At 34.0% G+C, this 15940-nt stretch overlaps 1 protein-coding gene across 1 annotated transcript; it reads left to right on the top strand.

Annotated features, from left to right (window-relative positions):
- Positions 1–9758: 9758 nt before the first annotated feature.
- On the top strand, positions 9759–11494 carry LOC139891356 (dehydration-responsive element-binding protein 1B-like). Its single transcript, XM_071874322.1, has 2 exons — positions 9759–9945; positions 10863–11494. Exons 1-2 carry the CDS (start codon positions 9759–9761, stop codon positions 11492–11494), a joined length of 819 nt encoding a protein of 272 aa, XP_071730423.1.
- Positions 11495–15940: the final 4446 nt, after the last annotated feature.

The following is a 15940-nucleotide window of genomic DNA, read 5'->3' as shown; positions in this document are numbered from 1 at the left end:
GTTACCCGTTGGCGTCATTTAAGCAACAACAAAAACCCAACACAACACGCACGTACAATGCTACCAAAGGTAGACTTTTCTAACAATTGGGTTCACACGACCCATTACCACATCTTGCTCCAACCTTGAGCATACAAAGGATCTTAACATTTCCATAATTACTTCGAACGAAGAGTTCATCACAAATTACATAAACTTTATTCTTGCAGTTCTCCGATTGCCATAGCTTGTTAAAGTTCCACCTAGTCACTCATGTACCTAAGGGTTTCTCTCTGGTACCCTAAGTACAATGTAACCACAACGCCGTCGGAGTCGAACATTACGCTTGCAGGTATGAAAGAGGCACCTGACATCGCGTCACATAGACTCCACTATCAACATTCATCGAGACCGAAAAGCTCGACCTCGAGGGTTCCATTCATCCGATGTCACCCATCACAACACCTAAGTGACCTTAAGTCATCCATACCTGACGAAACTTATGTTTCATCAATTACGACACAAAAAGCGACTACGCGCGACCAAAAACAACACCAAAGCCCATTTTCATGTCTTGGTAAAATCTTTCGCCCAACACTAAGGAATGATTGGAAGCACCAAGTCTTACGCCCTTCGCCCATCAATCCGACCATCATCATAGGGTAATTCCATAAGGAACGCTACCCCTCATCACACTACGCATTAACACAAAATGCATTAAACAAAATCATAAGTACATTTCAAAAGAAATATCGAAAAGTACCTGAACATCGTCGTCGGGTTCTCATGCATCACCAACTAGTTCCGGACACGCTGACTTTCGGTGTCCCTCCTTTCGACAATTAAAACATGTAACCTTGTTAGACTTCGCATTCGTACATTCGCGCGACAAATGACCCCGTTGTCCGTAATTATAACACATGGGTATAAAACCACCGGTACCACTCTCATCCGACACCCTCAGAAACACTCTTACTCTTTTTGTTCGAAAACATCGTAGTTTCGGGCTTTCGCTTACTAACATCAGAACCACTCTTCTTCAGGACAAGCGTCTCAAAACCGTTCGCCATGTTAAACAGTTCGTCAAAAGTTTTCACCGCGTTCCTACTAATCTTCTCTTGGTAGTGGTCATTTAAAGTTCGGTAAAAGTCTTCCTTCAACATATGATCAGCCCCGACATACTCCGGGCAAAATTGGGGCTTCAATAAGAAAACGGATTTGAGAGTGTTTAAATCCATCGACCCTTGTCTCAAAGCACGTAACTCGTCTTTAAGCTTAGAAAGATAGGCCGAAGTCCGATATTCCTTGAAAAATTCCGCCTTAAACTCGTCCCATGTGAACTCCATACATTGTTCCTCACCATAGAGTTGGATTTTTGCATCCCACCACAACTTGGTGTCACCCTTAACATACTACTACCATACCTCGTCTTCTTATCGAGAGGGCACTCACTAGTACGAAAGGCCCCCTCCATATCGGAGATCCATCGAGCACTCTTGAGTGGGTCTCGTTCTCCCTCAAAAGTGGGAGGTTGAGCATCCTAGAAGTCTTTGTAGCAAAAGTCTCGTCTTCCCACATTATCCTTGTGAAGAACAACCTTAACTTGTTCCTTGACTAGATTGACTACTTGCTCGTCAATCGTATCTAAGAACATATTTTTAATGTCCTCTAGAAACTCCGCCTTTTGACTCTCAAAGATGGCCTCAACCTTGGCCGTGAACTCGGAGTCCTCGCCTTGATCACCATTATCATGTCCGTTCCTCGTCTTCATTCTAAGAAATGAACGCGATTAGGAACGCAACACGAATAAATTACATACACCGCCACGATCAATATTCAAAATCATATAATTATGCCACCGTTTGTACATCCCATCTAGTTCAATACTTGTTGTACATCACTTGCATGACTTGGCTTGCAACCGTAATAATGGTCGCGAATTATTATTACGCTCACACGCCATACCGAGCTCATGAATACAACAACTATCTCGCTAGACGTTCAACACAAAACAACATGATTAGTAACAATGTATTCAATACATAGCTAGTTCACCTACAATCTAAGGCACTAGCTAAAACCCGAGCCGATCCGTAATCCTACAAGTCCCGCAACAAATAAGCACACACAAAAAGTCTAACTCTAGGCGCCTATCTCATGTCACCTAAATCCCTTAGACCATGCTCTGATACCACTTGTAACGACCCAACCCGTTATCCAACCGAAAACGCGAAATAAAATTTTTTTTATTCAGTAAGGGTGCGCGGCGCGCAGCCCCATCTGTGCGCGGCGCGCACAAGCCAAATCAGGTTCTGTCCGAATTTTTCATTTTTTGTTTAATAATCTCTCACTTCCCGACACATTTAGACTAAACGCTTTTCACAACATTTTATAATATGTAAAACTAACACGTTTCAATAATAAAACAAGTATTACGACACCGGGCCCACATCGGCCGTTTTACGACTTTCGTATAAAAAACAAGTTTTCGACTACATGAGTTTAAGTTCCAAACACAACTACGAGCATGATGTTTGGGGATAAACTACCCAATCCTAAGTCGAAACCAAAAGTAATCCAAGCAAGCATCAAATGGGGAAATCATCTAATCCCAAACATACCCTTGCCACGTCCGCCTTCGAACATAAAAATGTAAACAACGAGAGGGTAAGCTAATGCTTAGTGAATGCAATACTTATACGCATACATACATAATTCAATCACTTGCATACACCTACACAAACAAAACAATAATCATTAGCAAACCTTAATAAACGTATAATCGTATGTACAACAAGTCAACACCATTAACGTAGAGATCTCAACAATAATACGTGCCAACAACAAGATACGTACAATGCTAGTGAAATTTACACACCCCAACATACACAATGTCGACATTCGACTCGATGGTGGCTGACGAAGAGCGGTAGGTCAAATACGTTAACCATTCACCACCCATCGCAACGCGTACGTGGCCGACGAAGAGCGGTAGGTCAAATACGTTAACCACTCACCACTACGCACCATGAGGCCGATGAAAAGTGCAACTGAAACGTTAACACTTACCTCAATCACAAGGATGGCCGACGAAAAGCGAAACCGCTTACCATCCTACGATATGTGGCCAACGAAGAGCGGATCCTCAAACGGATAACACTCGCCACTCACCCCAACACACATATGTGGTCGACGAAGAGCGATAGATCAAATGTTAATCACTCGCCACATAACCAAACATACACATGTGACCGACGAAGAGACATAGGTCAAGCATTAATCACTCGTCACATAACCAAACGCACACATGTAGCCGATGAAGAGTGATAGGTCAACCATTAATCACTCGCTACATAACCAAACACACACATGTGACCAACGAAGAGCGATAGGTCAAACATTAATCACTCGTCACATGCCTCACCTCCAATCGTGGTCGACAAAGAGTTATTCCTTCCGGATATCAATCAAATATAGCCAACGAAGAGCTATACATACGGATATCACTCACTATATTTTCCAACCCAATTGTGGTCCCCGAAAAGTGAATCCTAACGGATGTCACTTACCACACCGCACACAAGCAACCAAATTATATACATAAACGTATAAATATTCCACTCACCTCGATTACTTGAAAAGTAATCCCGCTTGAGCTCCTAAAAGTCCAAATGCAAATCACCTAAGTAATTCACAAACAAATAAGCTAAACACTCTAGCTTATGCCCAAAACACCATAAGTGCAATTTCGACCCATTAGCACTTACTCCCACTTGACTAAGTCAAATCTCACCCGAAAACCCCCATAATCACAATCGACTAGTGATCATATTCCAACAACTCATTTTACTCAAGGTTTCATCATCATAACATATTACTTGCATCAATTTACACAAAACCCGTTTTGACCTAATCTCAAGTCAAAACACTCATTTTGCAAGCTTACACACTTAATCACTTATAACCTAAGTTAACTAGTGATATTAACACCCGAACATGATTATCAACTGATCAATTTCATTATCCAACCCAAAACCCACCAGCAATGGTTATCGACGCCATTTACTAGCTCAATCACCCAATTATCAACTAGTGGTTTTACTTAAGAACACCCAAATCCAAAACCCCAATTATGAACACTAATCAAACTATGAAAACTCGGAGTTAGAACATACCAACACTACCACAACGTAGCTAGGAGCGATATGAACAACTTTAACACTCGAGCTTTTGATCGATTCAAGCTCCTTCTTCTCCAAATCTGCAAATCTCTCTCTAGAATCTCTCTCTCTCTCTAGATGAAATGGGAGTGTTTGTGGATTTGAAAGTGATCGAAAACTAGATCCAATTCTGGTATTAAGGCTACAGATCCGTCCTCAAGTGAAATGACCAAAATGCCCTTCATTTAACTCTAATTAAAAGAAAACAGAAAATTGCCATCAGACCGCGCACAAGCTCAAACTCAGTCTGTCAGTTTCAATTTAATCCTGTTTGATTATTCAACGTTTATGTACACCTGTACACTTGGGTTTAGGGTCTTACATTAAACCTAGGGTTATATGCAGGTGGAGAACGAAGTCTTTGATGCCTAGGTGGTGACCTAGTCTGCACATGTGACCTATCAGGAGTTTTAACTGGAGACCTTTTGGGTGGAGGAACATATTTTGGCGGTGAGTTACACGCGGGTTTCAGGAAATCCTCCTCCTCAAAACTAGGACCTTTTACAAACTTAATTGAAGATCGGTTCCTAATTCTAATTGGTCTCTGATTATCCGGGTTTTTCAAAATTTTGACAATCTTAGGATTAGGGTTTTCTACCTTCTCAACCTTATATACCCCCACTTTAGGAGTCTTAGTTGTACCTACCTCTTTTCCCTTATCCTGTTTAGTCTCAATCGGTTGAATCTCAACATAATCCTCGCTAAACTATTTCTCTGGTGGTTTGAAGCTATAATCATGCTCAAACAGTGGAGGACACTGTTTATAGTCACTACTAGTTTCCTTCCCTCCTATGTTATGACAATAGTCTAACACGAACGCAGAACGCTTGTAGATATATGCCTTATCCCTTTCAGTCTCATAACTAATCCTAAAGGATTCTTTAGCTCTCTTTAGGTCATCTATCTCAGCAATCTGTCTCACTATGGTCTGAGTATTTAGCATCACATTCGATTTCAAATCAGTCACTTGATCATCTAAAGTTTTGATGATTTCTCTAAACTCTTTCTCTCTAGTTTTAAAGATCAATTTGTCCTCATACTATTTCTTAAGAACCTGATTACCTTTCGTAAGTACATCAATTTCCTGTTCTAAGGCAGTGCAGTTATTACAGTTTAGGAAAATCTTAGTCAACTTCCTAACCCGTTCTTCTAAAGTAACACATCTAGAGCAAGTCTTAGCTGATACCCTAAGTTCTTTAAGTTCCTGATCTTGGCTAACACAATTTTCACAAACAGTATTAGATTCAGATTGTACCTTAGCCTTGTTAGAAGAATCTGCCATGAAAGCATGGAGACGTGTAACCTTTTCCTCTCCTTTACCAGATTCTGATTCTGACTCCGATTCCGATTCCGAACTCAAGCTATCAGACCCAATCTCCAAGTTGACCAACTTTTCCTCATTAAACTCATTCATCTTAACAGTTTCTGAGTTGCACACAGATGACTAACCAACATACACACAAGATTTCTTTAAGTCATCGTCTGAAGAGGAGGACTCACTATCTGTCCATATATCCCCATCACTGTGAATGGCCCATTTAAACTTGTCTTGCACCCTTTTGCTCACAAACCCTCGACGCAAGTAATTTGCCCAGTACCATGCTCGGTCAATCCTTTCTTCCATTCTGCATCCTAGGCACTTGCACTGCTTATCTCATCCAACACAACCCATCTTCTCTCTCTCAGCTTTCTCTTTCTCAACTTCTTCATCAGTCATTTGAACTCTCACAACATTCGCATGATGATCATATGCATCTATCACATCAATCGACCAGTCATAAACCTCATCTTCATATGTTGTAGCTAAGGCCTTTGTGGCCTCCTCCGCAATAGGTATATTGATCTTAGTAGTAGTTTCTCTTTTCTGATTGTGAAATGGATTATAAAATCCTGGTTACTTTGGCTTGCTACAGTTTCTCTTGAAGTGTCCCAACTCATTACAATTGAAGCACCTAACTTTGTTCATGTCGAAGCCAAACTTGGTGTTCTTGATGACACCCAAATTCTTCTCACCAGTCTTCTGAAGATACCTCTTCGCTCTACGAATAACACTACCCATAGCCCAGAGGATGTCCATCTTCTCCATTTCATTCTCATCGATCTGATCATAATCCTCTTGTTCCAAATGACTGTTCCCGATGCGTCCATTCAGCAGATCATTATACGAATTTAAAACCATTGCAAACAACGCCATGTCCTCCTCAACCCCTTAAATAGTACACAAACGAATGTTATCTGTTTTCATGACCTCAGTATACTCCTCCTTGCATGAAGTAGTCTTGGGAAGAACACTTTGTGGAGCTGGAGTAACATAACTAGACATTAGCTTCTGAGTGTTCGAAGTGAAAGCTGTTTGAGGAGGTGCGTGTTTCTTGTTTGTTGAACCAATTGCTGGAGCTTTGTAAACCACGGGGTTCTGAACCACCTCCAATCTTTTCAACCTTTCCTGCATATCAAGTTCCTTTGCTTGTAACTTAGTAACGAAACTGCTAAAAGAGTTATCTAAGATCACACAAGTCTTCTCAATCTCTTGCACAATAGGATCCCACTTAATCGGTAAACCCTCACGAAAACACTGCACAATCTTCTTATTGGTGAAGAAAATATCGAAGCGTTTAAGCTCTGTCAATAAGTGACGATACCTAGCAACAGGAGCTTTCAAAGATTCATCAGGCTGAACCACAAAATTCTTCCATTCCTTTTTGAGAACCTTACCCTTAGTCTTCCGGTATTCAGCACTCCCCTCAACTGCACTCTCAATTGCATTCCACATAGCATATGCGGTCAGATGAGTCTCAATATGATGAAATATTTCCTTAGAAAGAACCTGAGTAAGGTGACTGTAGGTTTTGCATTCTAAGTTGTAATCCTCTCTTTCAACTGTATTCAGTTCCATAGGAGTCTTGGCTTCACCATGATCCTTAAGTGGGAACGTATACTCAACCTTTAAGAAGTTGTATAGGCGTGAGTCTATCCCGTTCAGTGAGATTAAGAACCTAGGTTTCCATTCAGCAAAGTCATCAAGTGATTCAAGCCTAGGTAAACGATACGCGCTTCCTATCTCATTCTCTGTCTTAAGCAAATGATGTAGACCCGACAAGGAAGCACCAACTAGAGAGGACTGCATTTTTGAACAATCAAAATGATCTGGCATTGTAACCGTACGGTTGCAATACACGGTTGCAGAAAATAACACGGTTTCAGAACACGGTTGCACAAATTAACACGGTTGCAAGGTACACATGGTTGCACTAACATGGTTGCAGACTACACGGTTGCAGAGTTTAACTGAGTGAGGTAAATACGGTTGCAGGTGTAACCGAACGGGTACAGGGTGTATCCGTACGATTGCAGTGACACATGGTTGGAGTTGAAACAGTTGGGTAATACACGGATGCAGATGTGTATTCGTGCGGTTGCAGTACCCGGGTGATGTATCCGTACGGTTGCAGAGTGTAACCGTACGGTTGTATTCTTGGTCGAATCTGGGCAGAAAACTGCACAAAAACTAGGGTTTTGGGTTGGATTGGTTCTAGCACTCGATCTGGATCAAAAAGTTAAGGTTTTTAACGTTCAAAACACAAATTTAGACCTGATAAACAGTTTAGGTTAACAAAAACATGATTAAACACGTAAAAGTTTTAAGATTTATGGATTTTTCAATAAAAAACCCAAACTTTGAAAAACCTTGTAAACGATTTTGACACAAAACCGATCGTTCAATCACGTACACAAGCTCTGATACCACTTATAGGATCGTGTAAACAGGATTAAACGATCTAATCTTCAATATCGAGTGCGAAAAAACTCGATATTGCGTTTTATACTCAAAACACACAATAATACTTTGATCTTTAGGTTATAATCGACTTTAGAGTGTTAAAGATCGACCAAGATGAATGCTAGAAGACCAGGGAATCGATTAGGACGTTTAGGAGTGGCTAGGATTCGTAACCCTAACAATGAACCCGTAATTCCCTTTATATACACACAACATGTGCAACCTTGCGGTTGCATTCCAACAGTGAAAGTGAAACGTTAAAGTATTTCAACTTGATCGTAATGAACTCGGGGACTATAATGCACCAACAGTTTGGTTGGTCGTGTTGGTGTACGTTTTCGAGCCATTCGTTATTGTTTCGTTTGATTGTATCGATTTGGAGGTCTTTTATTTATTAACAAAAGTCCTTTAATTTTAATAATAATAGTTATTTTAGCACAAAGGAAAAAAAGATATTGGAAATAATATTTCGATATGACGACCACACTATGAATATGATGCGTATATACAAACATGATTCACGTTACAGCTGGATACGTACATGATAAATAATGTACATGTACATTTATTGTAGAAGGAATTTAATTATCAGTTGCTAGCTATCAATTAAATCAAAGTTCATTATATTTAATTTTAATAAGGGACATAAACTACATAAACTTGAACCAAGTTAATACTACAATATAGGTGTAATTAAGAGAGTACTACAATGCTCTTTTCATTTAGTCCACAATTTTAACACCATTATTATTATTATTATTATTATTATTATTATTATTATTATTATTATTATTATTATTATTATTATTATTATTATTATTATTATTATTATTATTATTATTACTATTACTATTATTACTATTACTATTATTATTATTATTATTATTATTATTATTATTATTATTATTATTATTATTATTATTCTTCTTATTATTATTATTATTATTATTATTATTATTATTATTATTATTATTATTATTATTATTATTATTATTATTATGGTGGTTGTTGTTGTTGTTATTATTAAAACCACTCATTGTGGGGCTTTAAAACAACCTCATAATTCAGGTTGGCAAGATTTGACGCCTTTAACTTCCGTTACGTGATGTCAAATTAAACGTCAAAAGAGCGTCAGTTTAATTTCAAAGGGCTATAATCGGGAGCGTTAGGGACACGTGAGTGACTGTGATTGGTTGATTATTTTAGCGGTTTGACCTCAACACACACACACACACACACACACACACACATACACACACACACATATATATATATACTAGGTTTTTGAGCCCGTGCGTTGCACGGGTGTGTAAAAAACCGTGCAAAAAATGTAATTTGCAGTTCATATTGGTATGTAAATAGCGATACTAAAAATAGGTAAAGTATATAAATTATTTAAGAGCCCGTGATGTTGACAAATTTTAAAAATTCTTTTGAGTTTAAGAGCCCGTGGTGTTGTTGAATTAAAAAAATTACTTTTGGGTTTAAGAGTCCATGGTGTTGACGAATTTTAAAAGTTTTTTTGAGTTTAAGAACCCGTGGTGTTGACAAATTTTAAAAGTGATTTTGGCTGGTGTTAGTAACTTAATGTCTACAATTTTTTTTCTCACCATTAATATCTTTTTAATATATAGATTATATATTACGTAATATTTAGAGTACATTGAAAATTTGTCATGAGACGTAAAAATTAATAAAGTATAAGTTATATGGTACATAAGTTAGGTTTAAAATATGATCTTTGACTATGGTTATTGATTTGGTGAATAAGATTAAAGATGGCTCCTAAACAGTTATCTGGTTATGCAAAACGTAAGAGAAAAATACAAGATGAAGAAATGAAAAAGTCTCAAGCTGGTGTACTATTCCAGTTACAATTATTGAAAAATTACCTACGATCAACAATGTCCCAACAAAGACTGAGTGGATTGGCGATGAAGACTATTGAAAATGAAATTTTAGAGAGTATAAATTGTGAAGAGATAATTAAACAATTCGCTACCAAGAATGCGATGAGAGCTTCTATAATCATTGATTAACTATTACGGTATGTAATTCTAATGCTAAATTCTTTATCTTTATTGATATGACGTTAATTATAGTTTTTTTTAAATGATATGTATTATTCGTTAAGGCATTAGGGGCCTTTCTTTTCGCCTCGCACGGGGCACTCAATTTCTCGGGACCGGCCCTGCTAATGATGAAGAATAATTTTTTAGTATTATTTGATCATGTATTTTACGTAATTTTTTGGTTATTTTCAAGAATTATTAATTAATTATTTTTTATTTTATGATTCTATTTAACATTAATGATATTAATTGTTTTAATTATATTAAATAAAAATAAAAATTAATGGAACTTACTCAAATTTGACAATACGTTAAATTTAACACTCACCGTATTACAATTTCAAAATTTCACACTACACTAAATCACAGGCAAATTCTTTTCTCTCGTTTAAAAAGTGAAAAATTTGTCATGCAACTCAAACTAAAACAAAACGAGTGAATGTGAACTACAAAATCGCTTGCAATCACTATATGGTCCACCCCTCATCCCCACAAAACAAGAGAAAATGACAAAATATGGAAGCACGAAACATCATTTTTTTGTTGTTGTTATTTTATGTTTTTCTTTGGTCGTCAAATCTAGCAAGTGTTTATAATATAAAAAATTAATCACCTGTTCATATGCCATAAATTGTGTCACGTGTGGGTATTCTAGTCACTTTCTTGTTTCAACTTTATCGAAATATTCCTTTTAAGCAAAAAAGACTTATATTCCTAGTTCATATACATCATTGGAACTTACTGTGAATTTACATCACCTTTTCTTCTATAAGTAATTCCTTATATCTGTATTCTGCATGCCAATTACAGACATGGAAATAATTGAAGATGATGGTTTTTCTTCTTCAACAACAACATCATCATCATCTTCTTCTTCTCAAACCGAGATTAGAAATTCGTGTGTACTGACATCAAAAAAATTTGCTAAACGAAAATCCGCTAGAAAAAGGTTTAAGGAAACAAGAAACCCGGTATGTGAAATTCACGAGCCTAGTAAACAATCAAGAATATGGTTAGGAACATTCCAGACCCCTGAAATGGCAGCTAGGGCATATGATGCAGCAACCGTAGCTCTACCTGGCGATAATTCGCCAGTGAACTTTTTTGATTCGGCCCGTCAGATTAGACGGGCCAAGTCATGTTCTCTGCATGATATTCAAGAAGCTGATCTCGAAGAAGCTTATTCATTTGGATCAAAACTATATAACAATAAGACATGTTCGTTGTTATCTTTAAAGAGGGAAGAAGATAATGATGACGTGGTTGCAAAGGTTGAAGAGACGGCGTCGTTTATTGATGAAGAGGCTATGTTTAATATGCCAAGCTTTTATACTAGTATGGCCGAAGGATTGGTGATTACACCACCGGGGATGAAAAAAGGGTTTGATTGGGATGATGATTATGCTGATTGTAATATGGATTTGACACTATGGACGTATTAATGTGGATCAAACTGAAAAGGAAATTGTACAATTAAAATTACTAATTGATATAATTTATATTAATATTTTTTACCTTCTCGCTTTGAATGTCTACTAATACCAAGGTGACTACTCGTTTTGGAGGTAATTCGGGGGCCGGAGTCTTCGAGGGTGATCTCCATCATCATCATCATCATCATCATCATCATCATCATACTAGTTTTTTTTTTTTTTTTTTTTTTTTTTTTTTTTTTTTTTAAAGACATTATACTATTATTATTACTCCGAAGAGTAACACATTGATGGGTAAGACTATTTGACAAGCAACTAAATGGGTTTGCAGGTATTTAATATGAAAGAGTATAAATCTAAAGGTATTTCAAAAAAAGATGTGGGATCCCAATATAATCTTCTCGAAAATCCAAATGCAAAAGTTTCAACTGGATTACAAAGAGGTTTAAAAAGGTATTGCTTGACTGGTCACAATGGTTGATCAACCCCAAATCGCATGTAGTATCATTTAATCATGGTAGTGGAATTGGCTAACTAACATGTGCAAGATGCGGACGGCTAAAAATTATCATTCGTGTTGAGCTCATCTCATTGTAACATTTCTAGTTTTCGGGCCAATAGTTTAGATATGTCAGTTGCTGGCCATTTTTCGAGATTGGCCTTGCTGTGACAACCCGAAAATTTTCGACCAAATTTAAACTTTATCTTTATATAATTCCGGCACGATAAGCAAAGTTTGTTAAGTTGAATTTCAAGAATTTTAAACTGTGTTCATACATTCATTTAACCTCGACCAATTCCGAAGATTCACGAACCATTATACAAATGGATATGATTGTGTGTGTATATATATATTATAACTTGAAAACGTTAATAATGTATTAAATGTACAATACTTTACATGAACGTATTTGCTCCAAGATGTTTATCGATGGAATAAGAAGATAATATCAAATGATTGAATTATCAGATACATTGTGATATGATTACGGGTCTCTGTTGAGAGGTCCACTTTGATTTAAGAAACCTTTCCGTTTTAACGGTATTCGGAAAATTGGTAAAGTAAATTACATGTAAGAACAAAAGTGTCAATTAACGAGAACTAGACAAAGGTTAGTGGAGATTTCTGTTTGATTTCAAATTCATGCTTTACAATATTTTCCTCGTGACTTTGTCAAGATAACTATTTTAACTTTCATTTTATTTAATGTGAAAGTAAGAATGTAGAATGTAGATAACTTAGATGTCGGATAGTGGCAAGTTAAGTAATCAACGTTTTACATTAAGATGATTTTATACGTTTAATTAACCTTTGGACTTTATCTCACGTTTCATCAACAAATGGTAATTTAAAAACTTGAAACCTATTATGAGTACATATAATTTTACTTTTCTAAAACGTTGTATGATGTAACGAATTCCATAATTTTAACCTTTTAAAATGATTCTTATATATATTTAGTTTTGAATAAAAAAAGTTTAATATTTGTTTCATTTAGTTTCAAACGTACAAAAACGTTTTCAGTTTAAAAAGAACTTTATTATTAAAACATTTATTAAGATAATTTGCTTATGAGTTTAGAAGAACTTAATTAAAGCTTTGTATTATAATTTATAATATATATATATATATATATATATATATATATATATATATATATATATATATATATATATATATATATATATATATATATATATATATATATATATATATATATATATATATATATATATATATATATATATATATATATATATATATATAGTTTCAAAAACGTAAACGTAATATAACATAATATTTTCTATTATTTAAATGGTTATAAATAAACTTCGAAATATAATTATTTTTGAAAAACTAAAAATATTATATTAGTAAATAAATATTTCAATAAGATGTACAAATTTATATTTTTCTATATATATATATATATATATATATATATATATATATATATATATATATATATATATATATTACAATGTGATAAAGTATAAATTAAAACGTTTCGATATTATTAAACATATTTTAATAAACAATGAGAAGTTGATTTAATGAAGCAAATGACCAAAACACTCGAACGTTAATATTACCTTTCAAGTGATATAGTTTATTGATAATCTAAGTCTATATTGTGACAAGGGTACGATTCACGAAACATAAAATGCTAGTTTTCTTAGTGTATGAAATGACGTTCAAAAAACCGGAAGCGGGTCATGACTCGAGCGTCATCGTACAAATCGTTGGAACAAAAGTTACAAGTCCACTTTGCGTGTAAATATTATATTATATATAATTAATTATATAAATTAAATATATTATATATTAAATATAATTAAAAACCGTCGGCAGCCCTTAATCATTCGAGTATGAGCTGGAAGGGGACACGCCGCGATCGCGGCACAAAAACACTAAACCCCTCCACAATCGCGGAGGTATCAGGGTCCAGTTCAGTAGCATAAAAGGCTCGATCGTTCTGCGAATTCATTCATGTTTTCTCTCGATCACTTCTCTCAATTATATAAATATATATATTATTATTATTAAAATTAATATTATTTTTTATATTAATCTTATTATTATTAGTAGTATTATACATAAAATAATATGACGGAGTGATGTTCGGGTGATTTCAAAATGAGTTTTTCGAGTGGGATAGAGCTAAGGAAATTATGGGTTATAGCTATGGAGGTTATGGGGATTGTTCGGGGGTATGCTCGTGAGGTCAATCTAGTGTTTATCATCTCCGTTGTGTCTATGTACTTTTCCTGCAATATTGAATCACAATATTGATACGTGAGCATGCATATCTTATCTTTTATATATTAATAGTGTATCCCTGACTAGTGCTCGAGTATATATAATTATGCAGGCTTGAATGTTTATTTTGGTCGTTATATAGTTTATGTTAAATCGTGAATTTAATACATATGCTACTGAGATAAGGTATATGATATGCATGTCGTTGAAAAGCTGGCAAAAAATTAATAACTTTTCATTTAGAAGTCGTGTGGTTTCGATGAACGGATTAAAAGATATGACCAACTGAATTATCATTAATTTTCGTATTATTATTAAAAATGATTATTATTATTATTACTATCGTCGTTATTATCGTCATTATTATTATTATCTAATAATTATAATTATTATCATTATCATTAACAATATAATTATTAGCATTAAAATTGTTATTGTTATTATTATTATTATCGTTATTATTAAAATTAACATTTTTATAAAAACTATCATTTTATTCTTTTTATCATTAAAAGTATCATTAATATTAAAAATTATCACTTTTATTAAAATTATCATTTCTAATAGAAATATCATTTTTATTATAAAATATTATCATTATTATCATATTAGGATTATTATTAAATTATCATTTTTAATAGAATTATTTTTATAAAATATGATTATTACTATTCTTATTATGATAATTATTATATATAGTAAATACTATTATTGAGATAAATTATATTATTTTTTTACTAATATTAAAGTATCGATACTATCAAATATCATTTAAAATTTATCATTTTTATTAAAACTATCATTCTATTAAAAATTATTATTATTATTAAGAATTATCGTTTTTATTAAGAATATAGTATTATTAAAAGTATAGAATTTAAAACCACTGTTTTATTTAAAATTATCGTTATTATCAATTTTATTAGTATTATTAATATCATCATCATTATTACCCGTGTTATTTATATTAAACACTTTTAATAACATTATCTTTATTAATATTATCGTTATTACAAAATAATACAACTTTTACTCATTATTATTATTATCAATATTATTTTATCAAATAAATATGTGATACAAATATATTTTTACCACACGTAATATAATTACATTAATAACACATACTACTATATTTTTATGATATTAAGTGAACTTATTAAATTATATTACTTAAGATATATAAAAGTATATTTTTATCATATATAAATTTTAATATAAATTTTTATTTTTTTAATATATGACTTGTGTTATTTACTCTAATAAAATCTGTTAAATATATTTAAATATATAAAATGACTATATTTAAGGTATATAATAAACAGGTATAGATTTTGAAAGTCATTTTTTGGGTCAAACTGATTTTTGTTAACTTTTGCATATCGGTCTCGAGCAGTATGATTGTGGTACACTATGATTCGACCTTAATTGTTAGACAGATATTGACCAACATACAAATATATATATATACTAATATAGGTTCGTGAATCTGAGGCCAACCCTGCACTTGTTCAGTGCCGTCATATGCATAATTGCTACGAAATACAGTACTGTGACTTTCATTTGCTCCCTTTTTAAATGCTTTTGCAATATATATTTTTGGGACTGAGACTACATGCGCTGCTTTTATAAATGTTTGACGAAATATGTGACGACCCGAAAATTTCCGACCAAATTTAAACTTAACCTTTATA

The sequence above is a fragment of the Rutidosis leptorrhynchoides genome, chromosome 1 (genome assembly GCF_046630445.1).
Source record: "Rutidosis leptorrhynchoides isolate AG116_Rl617_1_P2 chromosome 1, CSIRO_AGI_Rlap_v1, whole genome shotgun sequence".
NCBI classification, from domain to species: Eukaryota; Viridiplantae; Streptophyta; class Magnoliopsida; order Asterales; family Asteraceae; genus Rutidosis; species Rutidosis leptorrhynchoides.
Note: the sequence above shows the minus strand (reverse complement) of the source record. Positions and strands in the feature narration are given on the sequence as shown.

Bases quoted from the DNA above. Each gene is read 5' to 3' on its own strand.
- LOC139891356 (XM_071874322.1), top strand. From the start codon at position 9,759: ATGGCTCCTAAACAGTTATCTGGTTATGCAAAACGTAAGAGAAAAATA. The intron at 9,946-10,862 runs GTATAAATTGTG...TGCCAATTACAG, and splicing joins TGAAAATGAAATTTTAGAGA to ACATGGAAATAATTGAAGAT.